This window comes from Gymnogyps californianus, chromosome 1, assembly GCF_018139145.2.
Source record: "Gymnogyps californianus isolate 813 chromosome 1, ASM1813914v2, whole genome shotgun sequence".
Lineage (NCBI taxonomy): Eukaryota > Metazoa > Chordata > Aves > Accipitriformes > Cathartidae > Gymnogyps > Gymnogyps californianus.
Window position 1 is genome coordinate 30,616,830 of NC_059471.1, and position 25,949 is coordinate 30,642,778.

A 25,949-nucleotide genomic window follows, 5' to 3' on the forward strand; every position below is an offset into this window, starting at 1 on the left:
ATAATATAGACTATTGGATTGGCATTCATAGTTCTTACTGCAGCTCTTTCTTCGGTTGCCTTGGAAGGCACATCCATTCTACCTATGAATACAACTGTCAAGATCATCCAAGGGAAACATAATATACATGGTATTTATGAATATGGCCCGTATGTAGAGCACCCAAGGGAAAGGATAAGTGCAACTGCTGGAGAATGGGCTACTGGAAAAACAAATTGAGAACAGGCACAAGAGATAAACCATATGCTAACAGAACAGCTAATTAATCAAAAGAGAAAGAAGGTATAGTCAGCTTCTCTAGCAGCTCTAATACCATTAACTTGAGACTCATCTACAAGTTATTGGGTGCTGTGCAGTCACTTCAAAAAATCTGAGGCTCTTTGGATGGTGTCCTAGGGCACCTGCGCCAGACAACTGCATTTTCTGGAAAGCTCTTTGCAGTGTGAGAAAGAGCTTCTCTTTGGCAAAAAGAAAACAAGAACAGCACAGTGGATAGCTCTATTTACTACCAGAGAATTTGGCCCTTCCAACTTTGTTTGAAACCCCATGTAATTACACTGTTTCTTAATGGCTTTAAGTGGCTGAACTTACATGCTTGTAATTGGTCTTTAACTCACATTACACAGTAGCTGTTTATATTTGTGCACAGCTAGGCTATATGTTTGTAATGACCTTGTTATCCTTCTCTTCTTCCTTTCCCTCATTTGGATAATAAACTGCTTTAGATATAAAACAGATTGCTGCATGTCTGCAAAAGGAGGAAGGGGAAGCAGAGTTATATTACCATGATTTTAATGAAGTTGAGGAGTGTCACGATCATTTAAGTCATGCAACCTGACAAAACCTCAGTTGTTTAACAGACAGTCAAAAAAAGACAACTATAATTATTTACTATTAATAACACATGCACAGCCATATCTATCAAGCCATGTGCCGCTGATTCATCCATTAGGGAAAAAAAGCAAAACTAAGAACAGAATAAAAAAATCCCTGGATTCAAAGTTGCACCATTCAGTTAGACATTACATTCTGGCAAGAGAAGCGTACCTGGACCCACGCAGACAACACAGTAGCCTTGCACAGGTGAAAATGGAGGAAAGGGAGACTAACCTCCTGGTCTCCTTCTGTTGCTACCTTGGCCCTCTGTCTACACAATGACTTTTAGCATTGAAGGAGAAAGCATGGAGGCAAAGCAATGTCAGGCCCTGTAAGCTGCTGGCGTGGCTGTGGCAGCCTGGGTATGCGTGGGGAGCTTGCTCTGTCTTGAGGAACTCTGGAAAAATAATGGCTGGGAGAGCTGCTCCACCGCCACAAAGACTTTGGTTTCCTTCCCAGTCTGTCTGCCACCCTTCACAACTAGCACGTGCCTGACAGTGGTCCACAAGATAAGGCAGCCACGACTACTTTTTGGAGTACAAATAGAACAAGCGTAAATCAAAATTAATTCAAAGCTAGTTCTTCATTAACAGTAATTCTTTGATAGAAGTCTGAATACTTTCACAGCTACAGCTATACATCAAGGATGTAGCAATACACCTTGAATCTCACAGGGTGGAACTATAAAGAAATTTCCTGGTGTCTCATCTAACAATCTGTAGCATATTCCAAGAGATGACACACCAGCCTGTATTCATACTGTACATGTGGTGAAACAGGATTTAACAAGTCCTTGATGCACAAAGTTCTAGCCTTTCCATTTTTATGAAACCCAGTAAAAAGTCAACTTAAAAACATTAATTTTGAGTTTCTATAAAATAAAAGCACCATTTGTTTTTAAAGAATTAATCAGATAATGAAATTGAGAAACTTCTTTCTCCATTTAGTAAGTTAGCAATCTTCATGAAACTTTATTATTTCAATCAACCAAATTGCATCAAATTAAGGTAAAGAAAATGCTATCAGCATAAGTTACTCTAAATGTTAGGATATTAAATGAAAATACTAAGTAAAATCTTTTTCAGACTCCTTTGCCTGCATCTCTGATCTTTGATTTAGTTCAAACTGCTAACTACTTACATTAGACAAACTTTCTACTTACATTAGAAACCAAGAAGAGATCATATATAAATTTTCCCGTTCTTCCCCCATGAAGCAAGTAGTACAGGGCTATTTCTTTCCCATCAACAGCATAGTCAGGGAAGAAAACAGATGAACTGACTGCGATGCCAGGGGACTATTATAATATTGCCAGATGCAGACCTGTCAAGCTTAACATGCTTCATACAAGACTCATCCAACTGATTCCAGACTCAGCCCACAGCAGCACCTGAATCTCATCGATTTTAGTTAATACTTCACAGCCTTGTGGGACAGACATGACTGACTAGAGTCATGGAAACCAAGTGTTAGGGGCCTTCTCTAGCTGCAACTTAGGGCAGTAACTCCATTCCCAACATGCACCTTCAAGTACTGGCATCTTCCCTGTAAAATATGAGATGTTAGATGCTCATGGAAATGGATGAGTTCAAAGAGTTCAAATGCTTGAGGACAAAGACATTTACTGTGGGTACAACTGTGAAACAACGCACTCAAATAAGATGTTTTCAGGATGTAGCCTTACTTATTTCAGCTTATAATAGCCAGGCTTTAGCTCCAGAATGGAGACATCTCATTTAGGTATCTAAAATTGTGTGTCTGCATGCAAGTTAGGACTTTAAACTCCCATTATAGCAAGCAGAGATCTAGTCAGTACAGACAGTGGAGCCTGGAGAGCTATTCAGTGCAAACTGATGTCAGCTGAAACACACTGACTGTACTATAGCTAGTGACTAAATCTTCACTAGTTATAATGGGAGCTTAGATCCAAGGCCACATATAGAAACACACATTTAGACACCTAAAATTAGATGTCTTCAGTATGCAGCTGAAGCACTGATATTTCAAACAAATGTCTCCAGAACCTTCCTATAGTCAGGCTGGGTTTGCAGTGTGGAGCTTACAGTGTAGTGAAAAGAGGGAATAAAGGAGGAGGTTAGAGAAGATACAAGGCAAGATTAACTGATCAGAATATATACAGGAAAATAAGACAGGAAAAGGATAACCTGACTGAACACCTTATAATGAATATAGTAAGTTATGAACTCATTCACATCTCAAAATGTTTAAAATAATTCAAGATAGAATAAAAGTTAGAAAAATATCAAATAATGAGAAAATAACCAATGCAAAAATGTTATAGACATGTTTTGTCCATATAAAGATATTAGATCTATTTAACACATTTTAAACAAATCAATGACAGAAAAATTAAGTTTTCCCTAAAACACACTACAACCAATATTGTGAGAGATCTGAATTAATGCATTTCCCTTTTAATCTGTTTTTTTAATTTGCTGCTGCAAAATTTGCTGATAAAACAGGTCTAGTTTGCTTTTTAATAAAACTTTTGCCAAGTTTAGTTTATTCTGGGAATAGCATGTTTTAGAAATCTGGTATTTATAATCCTAACAAAGTGGGCACAACAGTAATGCGAGCTGCTCTGGCAGAAAAGCAGCATGATAAAGTAAGCTTTTCCAGCAACAGCTTCTTGTATCATCCCTGACTGCCTCTTTAAGGGCTGGAGGAGACTGAGACCACCAAGACCTGGTCAGTTATCAGACTTAACAGAGGAGAAGGTCAGGCAGTTCCCAGAGAAGGCTGAGGGAGCTCCGTTACGAGGCTAATTCTCATGGCCGCTCTCAGAGCAGAAAGAGCTGGATCTAAACAACAGACTTCTGGATTGCTATGGTTAATTCTGGTCAGGGGAATGACCTTGTTTTGCACTACTTTGCAAGTTTTGTTGAGTTAGTAAAACAAATTTGAGAGATGGTCCTGAAGAGAGCGAAGACTGCCTGTGCCCTATTGCAAAATGGACTACAGAATCAAGTAGATGTAACCTGAGCTAACTTTAATTCAGCACAGTACTAGCAGTAGCACTAGAAAAGCTGCAGCAGCAGGGCTTACAGGCAAGTTTTCCCTGCCAATACTACTTAAATTATGGACTAGTTTTCTCCTATGTGTCAAAGCCAATACATGAGCATTCTACATGCACTACAGTGAAGGCTTAAATCCATCATTTCTTTACCTTATCAGAAGGGCATTTGCCATATCTCCATCCAACTTTTATGCTAACCTACCTGTAAAAGGCAGAAGGGTGTTCGACAAAATTTGCAAGGGCATTCATGCACTCTGTTTATCACTCTAAGCTATAAAAAGAGCAGCTCCTACTTACAATTATTTCAGAATGAGATAGCTCCAAATCGAGCTGCTACAACCACACTTCATGGCCTCTTTCTCTCCTCATCATCTTGTTGCAACACAGAAGAGAATCAAGTCTCTTCTGCAGTCATACTCCTGCATAGCTGACCAATACCAATGTTCTTATTGTTAGCTTGACTGTAGGTACCTGGAAATACAAACATCTATAAAACAATTTCTAAAATGTGTATATTGAAGGTCATTTCCAAACAGAGCTGCTTTAAAGTTAAGCTACTCCTAGACTCAGCTCTGAAACTCTACATGGACATCCTCAACCAAGAGTTAAGTGGCTTTAAGTCACTGTAGCTTACTGTGACCTCATACTTCCAGTTGACTTGTCTTAGCTCTCCTTAATACCTTTTATGAAGGCCCTCTAAATACTTCCGACGGAGATCCTAAAATTAATTTATAGAAGAGGATGTTAATCTAAGTATTCATATCCAGTTTCGGCCTTGCATATCATGTTTAGTCTTCTACAGCACTCACACAGAAGGAATGGATAAAGACAACTGAAGTGATTTACCATTTAGAGTGGGGGGTGGGTTTTTTTTAGTTTTTTTTAAATGAACTGACATATAAAACATTCTATCTGTGTCTTCAGAAGGCTACAGTGGAGAAAAGCTGTAAAGCATCTTTGAAGACGAAAAGGAAAGCAAATAAACTTACACGTCATCATGTAACATTTCAGTATTTAGAAATGAGAACCAGGTAAATGGAAACAAGGATGAAGAATTATTTTCTTCTTGGGCTACAGAAAGAAAAGATCACCCAGAGCAGCTTCCCTGGGTAGCTCCAGTAAGCTGTTCTTAATGGGAGGAGGAAAACTAGAGCACTAAAAACTTTGTAATACACATCTGGGTTTACTTGTAAGGGTTCATTATCCAGGCTCTTAAGCTACCTAGAAGACTAGAGATCCTCAAGAAGAGAATTCTTGTTAACAGTGTTTTATTGGTTTTGTTAGTTTGTTCCATTACTACAGAATACAAATATTTTTTTATTTCTAAACTTTGCCCAGTGCTAAGGTGGATACCGAGTAATTTAACAAACAAGATACAGTATTTCTAGAGGTGATGTCACCCTTAAAGCCAATATATGGGATCACTACTGCAGTGCCACGTATCCTAGTACAGTCTAAAATCACCACAGAATTACAGTGCACACCTCCTCCACTTAACACAGTGGGTTTAGGATTTGATAATAAGCTGTGGTCTTCTTGTGAAAGCAGCATCTTCCAATGACCATTAGCAACTAGCAAAGTCCCTTCTGAGGGGTTTGCGACAGCTTGTACAGAATTTATGACTGGTCTTTAACCACCTCCAATATTAATAACTTAGTTTTAAATAAAACTCAACACCAAAGCACCAGGTGATACTGAGAACAAAATAAAGTTAGGGTTCTTTTTGGTTCAAATATACTTAAATAGCAGTTACATTTGGATTTTAAAATGTTCAGCTTGGTTGCTCTAACGCTATCTGAAAACAACCAAACCCACATGAGACCTGGCAGCAGATAACAGCAGATAATAGATTGAGAGCAGCCCTGCAGAGGACTTGGGGGTACTGGTGGATGAAAAATTAGACACGAGCTGGCAATGTGTGCTCACAGCCCAGAAAGCCAACTGTATCCTGGCTTGCATCAAAAGAAGTGTGGCCAGCAAGGTGAGGGAGGTGATTCTGCCCCTCTACTCCACTCTCGTGAGACCCCACCTGGAGTACTGCATCCAGCTCTGGAGTCCTCAGTACAGGAAAGACATGGAGCTGTTGGAGCGGGTCCAGAGGAGGGCCACAAAAATGATCAGAGGACTGGAACACCTCTCCTATGAAGAAAGGCTGAGAGAGTTGGGGTTGTTCAGCCTGGAGAAGAGAAGGCTCCAGGAAGACCTTATTGCAGCCTTTCAGTACTTAAAGGGGGCTTATAAGAAAGATGGGGACAGACTTTAGTAGAGCCTGTTGTGACAGGGTGTCCTGGTTTTGGCTGGGACAGAGTTAACTCTCTTCTTAGTAGCTGGTACAGTGCTGTGTTTTGGATTTAGTGTGAGAATGATGTTGATAACACTCTGATGTTTTAGTTGTTGCTAAGTAGCACTTATCTTAAGCCAAGGACTTTTCCGTTTTCCATGCTCTGCCAGCAAGCAGGTGTGCAAGAAGCTGGGAGGGAGCAGAGCCGGGACAGCTGACCCGAACTAGCCAAAGGGGTATTCCATACCATGGAACGTCATGCCCAGTATATAAACAGGGGGGAGTTGGCCGGGAGGCGCGGATCGCGGCTCGGGAACTAACTGGGCATTGGTCAGCGGGTGGTGAGCAATTGCATTGTGCATCACTGGTTTTTTGTCTTTCCCCCCCTTCCTTTTTTTTTTTGTTGCATTCCTTTTCATTACTATTATATTTCATTATTACTATTGTTAGTATTATATTTTACTTTAGTTATTAAACCGTTCTTATCTCAACCGACGAGTTTTACTTTTTTTCCTTTCCTTTCCTCCTCCTCACCCCACTGGGAGGGGGAGGGGGAAATGGCTGCGTGGTGCTGAGTTGCTGACTGGGGTTAAACCACGACACACGGACAATGGTTTCAAACTAAAAGAGGGTAGACTTAGACTAGGTATAAGGAAGAAATTTTTTACAATGAGGGTGGTGAAACACTGGAACAGGTTGCCCAGAGAGGTGGTAGATACCCCATCCCTGGAGATATTCAAGGTCAGGCTGGGCGAGGTTGTGAGCAACCTGATTTAGTAAAAGATGTCCCTGCCCATGGCATGGGATTGGACTAGATGATGTTTGAAGGTCCCTTCCAACTCATACCATTCTATGATTCTATAACAGTTTTATTCACACAATATTCTGGGTAATGGGCAGGTTTGGTGTTGCAAAGCTGAAGTTAATCTTAGAATGAACTAAAGTTTATGTTTCGGTACTGTAGTCTCAGAATTGATGTGATCTTTTTCTCTTGACTTCCTTGAAAACACTTTTCAGAAGTATTTTATTCCTTAAAGAGAAAACAATGAGGTTAAGATTGCTTAACTTTTATCCCAGAGACTAACCTTAATACTGATACTTCATTTCATTTCAAAGCATGAAGTATTTATGACTCATTCTAATTTACATAAATTTTCTTATGTTATTATGAAAATGGCAATTTTCCTTTGCAAAGACATATAGAACATGGTCTCTATTATTATGTCAAGTAACATTTAATAGCCCTTAGCTGTGACTTGGGACTGTTATAAAATGTGCTGAAGATGAGTCATCTTCATGTATTTATTTTGCAATAGGAAGAATTCATGAATGAGTGATCTGCAGTAATTCACTTCTACAAAGAGAGCCCATTCATACATTTCAAACCTGGTTTTCTGAATCACTGTAATGTAGCTGATTATTTCACTTTAACAGAAGAAAATTTTGGCTTAAGGAAAGTTTCCACAGAAGTCTGAGTATATGTGAGAACAGTTTCATAAATTTAAAAGAACTCTTCTGAAAATAAACATTTTGGTCTAACACATGGATACACAGACAGATATCTTCCTATCTATCTAGCAAGAAAAGCATAGTGTCTTTGGAAAGTAAGAGGCTGACAAATGGTTTAAATTGAAGTTGTGTCAAGAGGGGGCAGAAGTCATTGCTATCAGACAAACCGGTAGGCAGCCAAAGAAAATATTTTATAAAATCAGAAAAAATGGCCATTGGCACACAGGAGCACTCATCTGAAGCTGTATTTAAGTCAAAATACGTATAACAGAAAAGCAACTAAGATCCAAGATTGCTAAATACAGAAATATAAAAGCAACCACACTTCTTATTTTACAGAAATATAAAAGTAAGACACCAAGAATAAAATACACAAATTATTTTAAGTCATCAAAACTCCGCCAAAATAAAGGAATAGGATTCACAAAGGAGGAAAGGTCCCTTAATCACCACTGCTCTTTTGCCAACTTTAAGAGATTTCAAACCAGGAAATAATCTTAGGAGCCTTTTCACCCAATCTTAACTGCCATGGAAGAGGCCTGCATTAAGAAGTCACTTCTCACTTATAGTTCCAAAACAGTCAAAACTTTACAGAATATCTATGAGAGTTATACCAGCAAACAGATAAGTCAGTACAGAGACCTGGGTATAAATGCAGCATTTTCTTCAGAAGCTTAGCTCACAGAAAAAGCATGGTGTGCTTCTCCATTAATTGGTGCTTTAAGTTTTCATTACTTCATTGATTCAAGGACACCTCTAAAATAGTCACTTTACTCACACCTCTCCTTTCTCCTGGAGAGACACTGACTCTCCTTGTTTTCAGGTTGAGAAGTTTTACCCTATGTATAGAATATCCGAAGTAAGGATAGTTCTCTTTACAAATAAAAAACTATGACAAGAGCAGCATAAAGATTGATGCAGCATCTCAATGTTTCCAACACGCAGGGATACGATGCAAGAAAATACAATTAACATTATAGTTAGATTCATAAACAACCCACATTGGCTTCAGCAGACAGTGCAATCTCAAGGTGAATTGACCAGTAATAAAACACAAGAGAGATCTAGAATTATCCAAGGAACAGTGACTTACCAAATCACCCGAACTATTGTATCTGCGTATTTGCACTTCTATTGGGGATCCATCCAGAAGCAGCTCGCTACCTCTCAACTTCCATTCTTTCATTTTAGTATTATACTTACATAATTTCAATTTAAACATATACCCATGCAAATTGCCTTGCAAGAACCTGAATCTGCATTTTATCGTTTTCATCTTTGGTCAATGTGTAACATTCCAAATTCTTACTATCTTTTGTAATCTCAAATTATTTCTCTTTTTCCTTGGGTATCTTTTGGTAAGACTTTACTCCAAAGAGACAACATATTTGTTAGCCACCATTTTGCTAAGTATAAATTAGAATACAGACTTAGAAAAATAGTACTTGAAAATTTTCTGTTCTTTAAAAAAATTGTACTATGTTCAACATTGAACTGAAGTCCTTGTTATTTGTAGAATATTGAACATCCCACAAAATATGAAGTAAATGAAGTTCTGAGAACCAGTTCATTCTAGAAAGCAAACATCAGAAACGAAGAGATATTTGTTTGGTGGTCACCTACCATTCTATCACAAATACGTAAGTATCGTGAATTATACATTTAAGCTTTACAAGCCTCATTTTGAAAGGGATAATGGAATGCCTGTAAAAGTATTAAGTGCATTTAATGGAAAATCTTTGCTTGTACTAATGCTTTTCCTCCAGGTGGATTCTGAGTGTGATACAAGACAAAAACATATTAATTGCATATTGCAATGTATTTGTTGTACATAATTACAATTTTTCTGTGGGCAATGTGCTGTGGTTTTGCAAAGTAGTATACAGATATACATTTTTAACGTATGTCATACTACCTCTTTTTACATAGTACATCACAGAAAAAGCTGAGTATGCATTCTTCGCAGAGACGTTTAAGTCAATACAGTCAGAAAAGAGTATAAAGATGGGTAAATATTTACAGGAAAAACTGAGATTGGAAAAAAGTATTAAGAAACATTATAATGACTAAATTAACTTTCCACTGATTGCATCTCCACTGAATTTCAGCCATCTTTGCTTTCTTCGTGCCTTTTTTAAAATAAGCGTCTCTGCACGTTTATAAGGTTTCCTCCAAACCATACTCATTATGTATTTCCGCATCTTTAGTTTTGATTTGACCTAATAACTGAGTGCATACAGTGAAGAAAAGAACAGGGAACTGATGCGAGCTTTCTTTCTTTCATTTCAATAGTCTCCTGTGGCTGTAACCCATTTTGCAGACTGGTCATCCATTTTGTAGCCAAGTCAAGGGCAAACTATGTTTGAGAAGTTGTGGCAGAGCAAAAAGGACCACCAATACCAAATTACTTTCTACAGTGTACACCATCTGAAATTGTTCACTTTATACAAATCTATACACAGAAAACAGGAAGGCAGACATTCCTCATTAGTTGCAATACATACAATGAAAAAGGTACAGCATCAATTACTAAGGGAGTTTCTTCTTTAAGCCAGACAGACCCAATAAGCCAAAAGGTAGAAAGATCCATTGGCACAGCACTCATAAAACACAGAAATGTCTCAGGAGTGGCAAGAATAGACCAGAAAAGCAACATTCATAAGGTCATGTGCAACTCAAGATTCTGTTCTAAGATTAGTGAATGTACAGATACGAGAAACCTCTATGCCCTCTGTTTTACTACCAACTATAAGCCGTATTTTCATGTCCTGGAAGGGGGAAGGACAAGAAGAATGTCTATATGACAGGAGGTTTGCAAAAGTTGTGGAACTGATTTGGGATGTAGGTTCCTAGAATGCCAGTGCCACTTTTCAGGGAAGTTGTAAAGACCATACCTGAGCTTACACTTAGTGAGACCCAGGAACAATTGTCTAATAACTGCTCATGCCCACTTTCATATTTAAAGCATGCAGAAATCAGCAGCTAAATCAAATCGTAATAGTCAGCTGCCTACTCAGAAAACAAGAGGGGCCAGGCAAGGATAAAAGCTGTACCATGAAAGGTTAGAACCTATCTATAAAGATATGATCTCAATATTTTTGCAGTTCATCACACACATCCTGCTTTCAAGATGATCATGTGTATTGGGTTTGTGTGGCAAGGTTTTGGTAGCGGGGGGGCTACAGGGGTGGCTTCTGTGAGAAGCTGCTAGAAGCTTCCCCTATGTCCGATAAAGCCAATGCCAGCCAGCTCCAAGACAGACCTGCCGCTGGCCAAGGCTGAGCCCATCAGCAACGGTGGTAGCACCTCTGGGATAACATATTTAAGAAGGGGGGGGCGGGGGGAAAACTGCGCAGCAGCAATTGCAGCCGGAGAGAGGAGTGAGCATATGTGAGAGGAACAACTCTGCAGACACCAAGGTCAGTGAAGAAGGAGGGGGAGGAGGTGCTGCAGGCACCGGAGCAGAGATTCCCCTGCAGCCCATGGTGAAGACCATGGTGAGGCAGGCTGTCCCCCTGCAGCCCATGGAGGTCCATGGTGGAGCAGGTATCCGCCTGCAGCCCGTGGAGGACCCCACGCCAGAGCAGGTGGATGCCCAAAGGAGGCTGTGACCCTGGGGGAAGCCCGCGCTGGAGCAGGCTCCTGGCAGGACCTGTGGACCCGTGGAGAGAGGAGCCCACACTGGAGCAGGTTTGCTGGCAGGGCTTGTGACCCTGTGGGGGACCCCCGCTGGAGCAGTCTGTTCCTGAAGGACTGCACCCTGTGGAAGGGACCCACACTGGAGCAGTTCGTGAAGAACTGCAGCCCGTGGGAAGGACTCATGTTGGAGAAGTTTGTGGAGGACTGTCTCCTGTGGGAGGGACCCCATGCTGGAGCAGGGGAAGAGTGTGAGGAGTCCTCCCCGAGGAGGAAGGAGCAGCAGACACAATGTGTGATGAACTGACCGCAACCCCCGTTCCCCGTCCTCCTGCACTGCTGTGTGGGAGGAGGTAGAGAAAATGGGGAGTAAAGTTAAGCCGGGGAAGAAGGGAGGGGTGGAAGGAGTTTTTAAGATTTGGTTTTATTTCTCATTATCCTACTCTGATTTGACTAGTAAGAAATTAAATTAACACCCTCCCCCCCCCCCCCCCCCCCCCCAAGTCGAATCTGTTTTGCCCATGATGGTAATTGGTGAGTGATCTCCCTGCCCTTATCTCGACCCATGAGCCTTTCATTATATTTTCTCTCCCCTGTCCAGCTGAGGAGGGGAGTGATAGAGTGGCTTTGGTGGGCACCTGGCATCCAACCAGAGTCAACCTGCCACATCATGCAAGGAAAGTGTCAATTCATTCCCCCCTCCCCACTAAGCCCATCTGATAAATTAAAACTAAAACCAAAAATGCAATGCATGCCACTCTCCTCAATATTTTGTGCAACAGAAGTAAACCACATCTTATCTGTTCTTTAACTTAAATTGGAAGACAAAAATCACTATGTTCCCCCTCAGATATTGCGAGGTAATTATTACACAGCTGTCTTTCAAATAAGGCCTATAAAACTGTAAGCTGCAACACTGATCCGAGGCAGCAACAATACTATGCAACCAGCACAAAGTTTTGAAAAATGGTGCTAATGGACATGTAAACTTTAAGAATTGTTAATATAAACTTAATTACAATCCAAGGCCTCCTTTTAATCAGTTATTTTGCAGCCAAAGGACCTGCCTATGACACTGGAAACCAGACCTTTTGTCTCTTCTCAGACTGGAGAGAGGGGGGAAAGGAGCTGGAAAATACTTGCTTCAACTTCCCAGAACGGTATCTGTTGAAGCTGGGCCAACATCCAGAAAAAAAGAAGGTAGGATTCATTGGCCCAAAAGGTAACAAGCAAGAAAAGTGACCCCATAGTTGGATCTGTGGATACTCTCTTATAACACAGTAAAGTGGTATTCTGAACTGCAGCAATATTGGACTGCTTACTTCTTGCAGCTGTAGATAGGCTGAACTGATGGCTATTTTCATTTAGAATAGAAAACAACATCCAAACTGACCATTGCATACAGGGATGCTACACTTAGATGAAGCATTTGTATTGTGAAGCTGCACTTACTAGAACTCAGAAAGGACACAGTTTGGCCCCTAGAGATAATGAAAAACTAGTAGTGGGATAACAGACAGCTACTGTTGGGATGGGCAAACAACATCCACATGACAGCAAAGAATAAAAAAATAAACGCAAACCAAATTAACAACAGTAGATTTTAATTTGAGGTCTGTGTAATAAACGAGGTTAGTCAAAAAGTTGCTATGACAGGACTTCCTTGTTTGCTTTGCAGACTGAAAATGTTCCCCCCTTTCTCGCCCCAAGAAATTTGATTTCATCTAATATAACTACTTTGTTTATGGTAGCAAAATCTAAATCCAATGATCCTTAGCACCTAATCTTTTAGGTCTTTAAGTGGCTCTTCTATTTAAAATAATTTCTGTCAGTCTTTTACTTTCAACACCACAAATTGCCTTTTATTTATCCTGATGCAAACTCAGGAAATATTAAAATAAATATATCAGCTTTACCTGTAATGCACTGAAACTGTCCATCTTCTCTTCTTATTGTAAATGCTTCCCCTGGATTAACTTGCACAAGAATAACCTTAAAGATAAAAAAGTGTTTACAACCATTACACAGGAATGTTACAGAAGTCTGGTATGTGCAAAAAAAAAGTTTTACTGGGAAAAAAACAACTTTTTTTTCTAGTTAGTAAATGCATTATTTTTCACTTCACACTTCCTGCTGCCTTCATCCCTCAGAGAAAAAGAGGTAAGAGCAAGAACAAGTACAGATATTTTTAAAAAAACATTTTCCAAAGAACCAAGGAGAGAATAACTACTGAGTAAAACAGTACCTGTACAAATTTTATTTTCTTGACTACTTAGTATAACTAAAAAGCTATTTGTACAGCTTAAATTATTTCAACAAATTGCGTTAACTTCAACATTAATCAAACCATTACATAAAGTTTCAGAAGGAAGCCTAGAATTCCCAGCGTTTGAATTTTCATCATAACCACTTGGCAAACAGTTTTCAACATAAGGGAAATATTGTGTCATTTCCTTCTTTACTTGATCCAAGCATGTTTGTACACTCATTGATGATAAAACATTATTAGAAGTCATGACAAAGTAAGTGCACCAGATGCACAGCATGAAACTATGTATAGTTTTATTTGTGGAAAGCTGTTTATCCTCATTTTGTAAACTCATGCAATGCAGAATTGATAGCAAAGCACACTTATCAGCCAAAATAAACAGGGGAAGTCTGACATGTACCAAAGCAGAAGCCTGTTACCATTTTAGACTTCTGTATTCTCATTTGAAACCTGCCTTTCTGTGAGAGAAAAGGTTTGTAACCATGAAGAACCTAGCTAAAATTATGAACAAAGAAAAAAACCAGAAGAGCAGGTGCATTTCATAATTTCCTTTCTGGACACATCCTTCTTCATTCTCGCTTGCACGTGTCTAAATAGAGTGCATGTCCCCCTCCTGGTGTGAATCAGAAAGAGATAAATCTTTATATACACAACTCTTCAACATTATGGCCAAAAATTTACTCTCTTAAATTGCTAAAAGAAAATAAAATTGGTCTTGTTTACAAAAAAAAGAAAACAGGAAACTTGAGTGGTAGTCATTTTAGCAATACAAGAGAGAAAGGAAAGGGTGAGGAAAAGGCAGAAATATAAATTCCTCCCCCTCTGGTAGAGAAACATTATGAATTAATGAAAAGATGGCAAGTTCTACCCTAACATAGCTGCAACTTCGATGAGATATGATGGATACTCACATTTTCAAACTTGAGCCATGTGATTCAATACTGATTTAGCCCAGTTTTGAGCATGCACTTTAAAAATACTACTTTAAGTTGTTTCATGTGGTACAGTGCTGTTACTGGAGAAAGATGTCTCCAGATGCTTTAGGCTCTTTGAGAAAAAACAATGAACTAAATCATTATTTACATTTTATCACGCTAATAAATTTTCCAGATCTTGTAAAGTGTGTCTGAATATAAAATTCAGTAAAAGTTAGCGTTCATAATATAATCTAAACTTAGAAACAAGAGGATTTTAGACATGAACTTCAAATAAGACTTACAGACTTCAGAAAATATTGTACTGCCAGAGTTTATTGTAAGTGTTTGAAGGTAGCATTTTAACAACTGGCTATCACCTTCAGAACGTGACGAAGGAGAGAAATATGAGTGGATGAATTCTTACAATTTCTTTTCAGACTCCCCAAGCAGGCATAACTTTTTCAAGACATAGTTTATTGATTTACTTTCCCCTCTCTGCTCCAATTGAAAGATTTAGCTTGAAATTTAGACTGGAATAAAAGTACCTAAAAGCTTTGCAGGCATACATGAGAATGTCTTTCCATCTTTTATGTGTGGGTTGGATAACCACATCTGCCCAAGTCTTTTGGCTGATTTAGTATGCCCTAACTCCTGGGAGGAGCCATTCTGGCTGCAGCTGACATGTCAATCTGTACAATTTTCAGCTCAATATTTTTGGTCTCCACTGTATGAACTATGAGAAGCAGAAAAGCTACAAAGCCCTCAAGTTTTAGGGCAATGGCTGGTATAATTCCCTTGATTTGTACTTTTAAAGTTACAGGGAATGGGGGATGACTGGTATTCCTGCATTGTTCCCATTTTTTCCTGTGTGAATGCCTAAGGTTGGTAACCTGGGTAATCATGTTGCCTTGGGAACCTGCTGGTTTTCCTCCTCCAGGCCTCTGCTGCAGGACATCTGAACTGGAGGCTCCAGCTAGCAGAATGGATCTGAGCATGGGAATACACGTACTGGCCCAACTGCAGCAAGTGGGCCCTATGCCTCCTGATTTTCTTTTATAACAGTTTCTCCTGTGTGAGAATCTTTGTTGTTCATTTCAGAGCTAGTGTGAGAAGGTAAAGGCTCAGCATGCCAGCCATGGTGTAACACAGTGAGAGGGGGCACTGTTCAGCAGTGGCTGTGCCATGAGGCAACAGGTCTCCTGATGGAGTCCAGCACCACTCTGACACTCAGGATGTCATCAGATTTTCACATCTCTGAGGACACCTGACTTCCACGCAAAAGGGTGGGGAGACTCACCGACTTAATGCAGTTTAATTAGATATTCAGTTCCCAGGAACAGGAAATAGAGCCCTTTTGTCAATGGACTATTAGTCTACTTGATGCCTGACTGTGTATTTATTTTACTCACTCCCACTTTCAGCCTTTGCTTTTATGTTGTGCATTCGCATTTGTATTTTACAACTGTTCCAAGATAGGCTGTATTTGTTGCCAAGTGTGCCAAAAGAGAGTCTGAATAAAGGCCGAAGTAATTTCAGAAGCTTCAAGAACTGTTGGCTTCAAAAGTCTTTGTGTTGGGGTAACATACGTCAACATGACCAGCATTGGTTGCTGGACCAGCCTTATCACTGCTGAACCCCATGGAGTAATCCTTGCTTTGAGAAGGACATTTTTGACACTTACTCACCACCTCAGTAGATGCAATTTCAGTAAGAAAAATTAGAGCTATGCACACAGAGAAAGAGACTGATACCTTTCTGGTCAGAAGAGATATTACCAAAGACAGACAACCATTCACAGGGATTCCCTCTTATCTAATAAAAGTCTGCTGCACATAATCAAAGATGCAAGAAAATTTCTCTAAAGGAAAAGGTAACATGGATCTTTCATAGCATCATGTGTTAGGCAAATAAAATCCACAGGTTGCTTAGTATTTATTGCTCTTTCATCTCATTCTAGGTAGCTTTGTGCAGGCTTGCACATCTCATTGTTCAGCATGCTGCTTCATGAACCCTGACATCAGGCCCTCGTCTTTCACACTGAATATTCTAGACCTTGATCTCCTTCCTCTTCTGGGCAAAACATGCATGTTGGCTTGAAGTGAAAAGCTTTGGAAAAATCTGATGGTTTGGCCTCTCTTCCTATGCCTCAATCTTTTTGTGACAAATCCTGTTGCTTTACTCACAGCATCTAAAGCTCTGCTATCCAAAGGCTAACATGCATTATTCTATCCAGATTTCCGTTGCCTGCTCCTCTAAGATAACCACGACAATCCGAAAAAACTAATTTGTGATGTGTCAGTCTCAGTGGGAGGCACCTTTAACACAGCCACTTTTCAAATGCCATTTCTTTCTAAATCAACAAAACACTAATTAACGACTTTACAAGCTTAACAAAATAATGCGAACTTAAGACACTGAGGCCTTGATACAAGCTCTAGAATCCTACAAGCACTTTTAAAGCACAACCAACTATAACAGAACCTAATAAAATTTAAAAGTGTAATTTCTCAATGCTAACACATTTTTGACTCAACATATTTTTGTCTCAAGTTCAAAACATGTTAAGGCATTGCTATTAAGAAATGGGAGTATTAGGTCAACAACTAGTTTTGTGTCATTTCCACTGGGACTATAAATTGTTTCCTTTAAACAGTTACTTAATGGTGATCCACATGACCTCAATACAGTTCCTGATGAAAAACAGTACAGAATCTCCTTCCAGAGATTAGCATACAAGTTGACAATACAAAAGTGCAGCTACAGACTTATGCTAAAAACAGTTCTTGCATAAATAAAACAAAATGACCAGCCCAATGGCTAAAGTTTGAAATACCTGAAGCATCAGTTGCCAAAGACTGTCAGAGTTTTAACAGTGAAATTTCATACTTTTCAATAGTACTTTATTTATTCTACAAAGGATATTTTAGAAGATAAATCCAGATAAATGAACAACATATTAAACTTTGTAATAGTTTAATTAAATAGGTATAGATTATAGACGTTTCTTCTTAGCGCAATATTAAAAGCAAAATCCATCCTAAAAACATAGAAAGGCTTTGCAAAAAGGAATAGTATTCATTAAACACCCTTCTTAGCATGGAATACTTGACTTTTTTCCTCATTTCAAAACATTTACTTTGCTGCCCATCCACTGTCAGTTCAAGATACATAGCCCAGACTGGCAAAGACCAGCTTCCTAACAAAACTGAATCATGCCATATATTAGAAAGCTCAGTATGTTTTTCCTGAAATTGCTGTTTAAACTCAGGCAGCTGCTCAAGCCAAAGAAGAACATAAGAAATGTCCTTATGGTCTGGGTCAGCAGTCCAGGTCAGCAGTCCATCTAGCCCAGTACTTTGTCTCTAATATATCAACTGAGATGCTGTTTAAGGAGAGCAAGCGAGCCAGGCCACTTTCTGCAGTCCATCTCTGTTACTGTCGATGAGTTTGCCTAAACTCTTTGAGTTCACTTACACTTTGAATTGCCTCCACAACCTCCTATGGCAGCAAGTTCCCGAAGTTCACTTTTTAGCCATTTTAAAACCATCTCCTACTAGTTAAATGTTCCCTAGTTTCTGTGCTATGGGATTTGCTGAGCAACAGTTCTGAGTAAATTTCATACACCTCCTTCGATATTTTTTAAGCCTTGGCAATTTCCCCCTCCTTGTCCCCAGTTTCTGCAAACTGAGGGGTCCTAATGTTTCTGATCTCTCCTAGAACTGCTTCATCCCCTTGACCACATCACTGGTACCTAAACCCACATCTGTATTAGCAAAGTAAGCAGTGCTCGGGAACATTCCCAGGTGCCGGAATAGTCACCTGCAATGATGAGCTATGTTATAGTAGTCCTGAGCACAACATGGGCTGATGCCAACGAGCAATCTTCTCCCAGACAATACTGGGAACTATTCCCGAGACCACTCTTACCAGGCAGTTTGCACACAGACACTCTTTCTGGAAGAAAAGATGGTTTACTAGAACTGACTTGTTCCACAACACTTAGCCTCAGTCTCCAGGAGCAATCTTGAGCATACTTATATTACTAATATATAAACAATTCCCAACAGTAGCCTGAAGAAGCGTTACAACGTTTTGCCTTTTTGAAGGACTAGGTAAGGGGCACCCTCTTAATTAGCTTTGAAAATCTATTCTTCACATTAAATCACAATTTGGGCTGGTCTTATATGATAAATACACTCTTAGAATACAACAATTCTATATAAAACTATTTTATACTATTTCTCTCCCGAAAGCATTCCAAATTAAAATAAAATTCTATTGTAGCTCAAGTAGTATGATCACATATTACAGAGACATGCAACATTGACTTGGACATACTACCATCAACAGATATGATAATTTAACAATAATTTCATCTGAAGATCTCATATATGATTTAGCTTTACTACATCAGTGTAAGATGAGAAAGTATTTTGATTTTGCATCTAAAGAATCAAAGGCAGTATGAACGTTCAAAGAGGAGAATGCTTAATGTTTCTTATTTTTATTCAGTAAACTCTTCACTATCTGCAAGAGAAACTACAGGATGTTTCTGCAGACTGAACCAGGAAAGAAGCTGAATGTTTTTTCAAGTCTTTAGCTTATTTCTAACGCTGAAGAAATGAATTTGATAGAAGTGGCTGGAATCAGAAAAAAACCTGTAAGACTACGAATACAAACAACAAAAGGTGGAAGGGAGATCTGTGCAAGGCAGAGCTGCAGCCACCTTGACTCAGAGGGCTGCTCCAAAACAAGGGAAAACTTAAGGCCAAATGTTAACACTTATCTCCAGAAAGGTCTAGAAGTAACTTTTATCAGCAAGAAGCAGAGGCTGCAGAAGCCAAAATAAGATTCTTAGAGGTATTTCGCTCCACCAACATGGTCACAGCAATGCCTTTTAAAAGCAGAATGGCAACGATACAAAATGTAGCTGATTTATATCTTACTAATCCTTGCCTTGATGGATACAGAATACTTTCATAAGCAGCCTAACATTTTGCTTGTGCCAGACAAATATGTAGGTTAAGGTATTTCTTCATTGGAGCACAGTGAGGGACAGAACAGAATTTAAAATACAGAGCTAGCTAATCTTGCTTTGAATATGTTCATTTGCACACTAAAGGCCAAAAAGCCCATTAACTCCACTGAAATAACAATTAAAAATGACTCTTCATTCTGTCAGTAAGATACACACTTCTACAAGCATCTCTACTTGCACTTCCATCCTACTAACAGAAGTAGTGATGTATTAGCAGATTGCCAGGTTTCAAAATAATTTCAGCTAGCTGATGGGAAAGAAAGGCAGCGTCAGACTTGTGGCATCATCACAAACACGTATTTACATTACAACAACCAGGGAAAAGCTTTCCCAGTGCTCTCAGTCACAAAAAAAGTGATAAACTATAAACAGGCTTGCACAATTAATGACTGTTCTCCATCAGGTGGTTAGTAAGCAAGACCGAAATAAAACCTGCGGACATTACTGTGAAGTACCAATACCAAAATTGGATTCATGCTGATAAGGGCCCTAGATGAGGTGAAAGACTTGCAGAGCAGGAAAACAAGAAAGCTTAGGACTAATCCACAAGCATGTTACTTCACTGTTTTAAGGTAACATCTTTCCATAGCAGAAACTGTAAATACAATTAGAAGTCCAAACTATTTCTGTCCCTATGGAGGAAGAAAAAGCCAGTAAGTAAAACCTGAAATAAGTCAATGAGCTCTGAAAACTAACTTAATAAAAGATGTCTTATAGCAAGTTCAACACATTTGTCATCTTTTGTTCACCATTATACATGTTCAAAAGCAGCTCTCTGAATAAAACTTAAAGGCTAAAGAACAAGGCTCCCTCCCCAAATACAAACACGCACATGATACAGCCAGACAAAAAACAGTGCCTCAAAAATATTTTGCCACTTCTATCAAATACATATATGCAGTGAATCTGAAAGGCAAAAGAGATTTTATTTGAAAAAACTACATATGCAAAATATCATTGCTAATAGATCACATATACAGAGATAATATTTTTAATTTATTGTTTAGGTTCTAGAAGTTTAAATGTAGTCTGAAGAAAAAAAAACCACCCAAACAGCAAATGATTGTGTCTAGAAGTATACTAGATGATCTTTCACACAGGCACAAAACAAAACAAATCCAGAATTAAGACAATTGCTAACCTTCTCCTCCACCCTGCTCCATAAAGTTATGAAGACGTACCTAATTTGGGGAAATTTTTGCACATCAGATCTGAGTAAGGTTTATGGAAAAGAGTCTAGCTTATCCTTACCACATAAGGATGATCTTAAGTATTACACATTTTACAGCCACAGTTAAAATAATACCTGTATTTCTAAAAGGACAGGACTGACTGAAATACAGTTTCTAACTCTTCTAAACCAGCACAAACATCAAGAGATTCAATTCAGATACAGTAAAATTTTGTTTACAAGTTTGGTATTCACAGCCACATTTTCAAGTCTTTTGCAGCAGTTAACAAATTGCGTTGCCCAAATAAATGCTTTTATACCTACAAGCTTCTCTGTCTGTAGAAGTTATTAGCTACTGAATATACAACATCATTTAAAAATAGTCTTCCTAATACCTATGGGTTTATTTCTAACCAGCAAAGCCTTAGCTGAAAGATTGAAACTATCATTTTAGAGTTACTGGGATACGAGAGAAATATTTTTGTATCTGCATTAAAAGAAAAATCTATAGCCATTGAGCGCTCTCTGTCTCTCCAAAATATCTTAGCTCTCAAACACATCCTTCAGTATCAAGGACCATCAGCCTTCTGAAAGGGAAAAGAAAAAGGTTAAGTTTTTTAATCCTGACTGAGGCTCAAGAAACCAAAATACACTGTGTCATGCGTGAAGTTGTGGGATAAGTCCACGTGAGAACTGGCACTCTGTTCTCTCCATAGGCTAGCACTGTCTACCGCCACAAAGGCAAGAAAACCAAAGGAACCGGATTGAATTTCAGTGTAAAGGGATATTTGGAAACCTTCCCTCTCCCCAGCCACCCCCCACCTCCCACTGAAGGGGAGAGGAACTGAATGGGTTACTTGATATCTTCCTCTAAAAGAAGTTAGTTACGCTTTGTGAATTTACGTATTTTTCCAGAATGAGTGAAATCTGGGACAAATTTTCCAACCAAGTTAAAAGCCTCTGAATATACGTAACACGAATGCTAATAGATCTACCACTAAATATATCATAACCAAAAAAAAAAAAAGCAATCCTTTAGCAGCAAAGCCAATTCATAGTCTGGCATACATATTAAAATACTGAAAAAATGTGGGGAAGTAAAAAGGCAAGGAGAAAGTGGGGAGGTGAAGCTAGGACATGTTAATTTTATCCATTGCTAAAATCATATATAATATGAAGAAATAAGAGTATGTTATATTACAACTGTGGTTAAAGCATACTTAAATGAAATAACGTAGTAAGAGACTGTTCCTGTACAGCAAGAAAGATTGCGAATTGGAGCAAAACAGTACTACTGGAAAGCAGAGTTCTGTTTTTCTCTCATTCTGGAGTGGTTTTGGGGCATGTGTGTGTTTTTTGGGGTGGTAGGTTGTTTTGTTTTTTTCCTCCAAACAAACTTCCTAGAAACCAAGAGGGTAAAAAGTGTTCCAAAACATTTCCCTGGACCTCTGAAACCATAATTTAAAGAGAATCAAACCACAATCCATTTCTATACTAGCAGAAACAACGTTCTTTTCCGAGATGTTTTACTAGGAAAGAGACAAGAGCTTCATGGTTGGGGTTGGTTTTTTTGGTTTTGTTTCTTATTAATCTGAAAACATCTATGTTTAGCATTATATGATTATAGGTGCTGAGTCAGTAGCAAATGATTATCAGCAAAAGTCACAAATAATGGAAAGACTTCACCAAAATCATATTTCTAAATGCACTAGTAATATATATCAACATAAAAAAAAAGACAGCAGTGGTTTGTCTAAAAATACTGCAACTGAAATTAGCTCAGCAGTACTGATGAGAAGTATTTTTAGCCAAAAGGACAAAGGTAAATTCATTTTTGAACATTTTAAAAATTTAGGAAAACACTGTAGCTAACGCTCTTGGTCATTCTGACTTCAAAAAAATTTTAAAGCACTTAACTAAACCTGTTAAGAGGGTGGTACAGCCAAGCCCTTCGTAAGATGTACACTGTATCTTTAACAGTCTGTCTGCAACAAGATTAAAAAAGGGTGTATTTCTGGAAAAGGGCAAATATAATACAACACAACTTCCAGGCAAAGCCACATTTATGCGCTGTCATTAGGGCACGTATTCAGAACAATTACATTTTTCTCCACTAATAGCTCCAATCAAGCTGTTAATTAGTGACATGCTTTATCTCGTAACCCATTTCAAAAGCCTTAGCACTTTGACTTACTGTTGCTCGCATCCTTTTATTTCTCTCATTCAACTGGTGCTACCACAGTGACAAAGGATGAAGGAAGAATCAGTCACCACTCCGGCTGCTCCAGTCTGTTCCATTCACTTAATACTGAGGTAATCTTCAGTGATGTGTTGAGCACTGGCCCCCCCCCCTTCTTTTAACAGGGCACCTTAACCTAAACACCACGCCAGAGTATCTCCCTTTACCTTCCTCTATAGCTCTGCATCCACAAAACATGTGGAGGCAGGATGTGAAAAGGTAGGATCAATTAACAATATAGTCAGCAATACCTACCTCAAGCCTTCCTTCCTATCAAATTAGGCAACGTACAGTGAGCTTCCTGCTGTACACGAATGTATCATGTCACCATAGCAACTAAATCAACAAATAGCTGCTGCAGCATCTGCTTCTGGATCATCTAACGTCAGTCAACAGAAGGTTCGGGTTTAAGAGAACAAAGCTTCCAAATATATGCCATTTTATAACTGCATTTTTCATTTAGCCTCCTGATTCCCAGATAAGATATACTAGCTTGGAATGAACCAACTTCTGACTTATAGTTGAATCTATGATGCAGCTCATGACTTCAGTTCGCAAATAAGCCAGAAAGGAGGGGGGGAAAAAAACCACTTTATAAGAGAATAAAAAGATACAGCAAAGAAATAATCAACTGGATTCTACTGCTCTCTTTCTTAAGTACTATGTTACTCTATACTGTGCATTTATTAACAGGCGTGAAAAGAAGTGTGTTTCCCAATTTTACTTTATAATTTACATGCATGTCTGCCCTAAATAACACTATAACCAGAAATACCTTTATTAGATATTAATATTTAAGACATTTCAGATGGCTGACAAAGATGGTTTCCCCTCTATTAGTCTCCATTTAAGAGCTGAACTGAAAACATCCAATATTAGTTTCTGGCAATCTCACATCTGCGGTCTTTAATCCCAACAATAGCAGGGGCCCACTGGCATACCCTCACCTGCAGAAAGACAGCTACGTAGGGCAAAACACACATCCCTCCCTTCTTGTGCAAAATTACTTCAAATACCACATATGCATCACTCTGGTTTAAGTCCTAACCCATAGGCAGACAAGATACATGAAACTGCTTTGTAACAACTTGGTGTCTGGAATGTGACAACATGAGATTACTGATTAAATGTTGCCTGAGGTATAAAAAAAATTTAAAAATTACTTGGACAGTAGTGTCTTCAAAGGTAATAAGCAAGTGTACATACACACACACTTTTATGTAAAAGGACTCAAACCTACAGCCAACTGATAAGAAAAAGGTAACTTTCTGCTATTTTAAGTTCAAGTCATATTCCTAACGTTTGATCAGCATGAAATTTTTTACCAAGTAAAAACTTTCTAGGCTCAAGGTATCAGTTATTTACATCCAGTATAATTTTAGTATTGAAAATATTTACTTTTAGTTTTCAAAGCAGCTGTTTTTCCATCTATGTACAGTCTTTTGTTACAAGGAAAATCATTACATCTAGGTCGGCTCCAGAGAGCGTGGTCCAGTGAACAGGGGAAAATGGACACAGACTCAATATGCTAACTGTTGTGGCTCCGATGTACACTTACTGTGATCTGTGGGTTTGTCACCTCACCTATGCCAGAGTTTCCCTGTTTGTAGGACTAGTACAACAGTATTCGTATGTCCCTAAAAGCTACTGATCAAAGAACACTGCAAGACTTGAGGGTTGTTATTCATTAGCAGCACAGGAATTGCCAGATGGAATCACATCTGTGGTCCAGCTAAGGCAATGTCAGTTACAAACGCGGCACAAGTTGTTTTTCCATTGATTGTGTGTTCAAAATCTCCTGTTCATAACAAAGCTAATGAGACTATGAACTACTCTTTTCCACAATCAAACCCACTAACACTTAGAAAATGGATTAAATGGAAAAATGCAAAAGATCTGTGTAACAGGTATTACAGACAGCATGAGATTATTAAATAGGAACAGCTGATACATCAGGAATAAAAGCTAAATTAAAACAGCATCTTAAGCCTTTGGCAATTTAAAACAATTTAAGAATTTCATGGTTGTGAAGAGTGTTACTTCCAACTAATTCTTTCTTAAAGTCATCTTCCGTAAGATTCTTCTATCTCCATCTTCTTTTAGACTTCCTAAATACTTCCTCCCTTCCCCATTTATGTTGGCTAGTAACCAATAAAGAGTTCTGAAAACTCTAGGTTGAGCTCTGTACTATACCATACCAATTCATAGCAGACTCAGCACACAACATTTCTGTGGTATCTATAAGGAAAAGTAATGTTAGAATTTTCTTTTTTGCCTTAAATTATCTTGTTTTTAGTATGAATGACAGAAGAAAACAGGCTTCTCATCATCATTTGTAAGTGTCCTAAGACATTGATCTTTGTCCAAGTAACACGATGCAACGTTCTTAACACTAAAGTTCTAAAATCTTCTATTTTCCACCAAATTTATTTGAGCAAATTCCGATTTACAGGTTTCCCACAACTACACAATTCTCTACCCTAGCATCTGCTAATACTGACTGATAATCTAGAGGGATCTAACTGCTCCATATATGGAGATTAACACTTTCCTAATGAAGAACAGAAAAGATCTGAGTAGTAAAGGCCATTAACAAATCTTGGTTTTCAGGACTAGGGAGGAAATCCATACAGAATTAAGTAAATGTTACATAATATGTTGCAGTAACAATTTACATGTTTGGGATTTTGAAAAAACAAACACAATCCAAACTATTTCAGCATACACAGGTAGTAGCAGCATGTCCTGAAGAAAGCAAGAGAAAGAAGCCATCTTTTCAGTGACATGCTCCTAAGGCCTATGTATATTTTCAGAGGAGAGAGCAAGCAACTCTGCGTCATTTTTCTAAAAGGCAGCTGACAGATAATAAAATCAGCAAACATTTCATCTTTAACCACCGCTACAAGATACTGTCAGCGCCACTGAATGCACTAAGATGACAGAATATCCCTAGAAGGGACTGGAAACAGGGAGGTT

General features: G+C 38.7%; 1 protein-coding gene across 3 annotated transcripts in view; it reads right to left on the minus strand.

The window, feature by feature from the left end:
• The window catches only part of FNDC3A (fibronectin type III domain containing 3A), a 127,874-nt gene that overhangs the window by 71,646 nt on the left and 30,279 nt on the right, over positions 1-25,949 (minus strand). For all 3 annotated transcript variants that reach the window (XM_050895290.1, XM_050895298.1, XM_050895307.1), the window contains exon 3: positions 13,256-13,331. In XM_050895290.1, the coding sequence (XP_050751247.1) occupies positions 13,256-13,331 (76 nt within the window). The remainder of the gene's footprint in view (positions 1-13,255; positions 13,332-25,949) is intronic.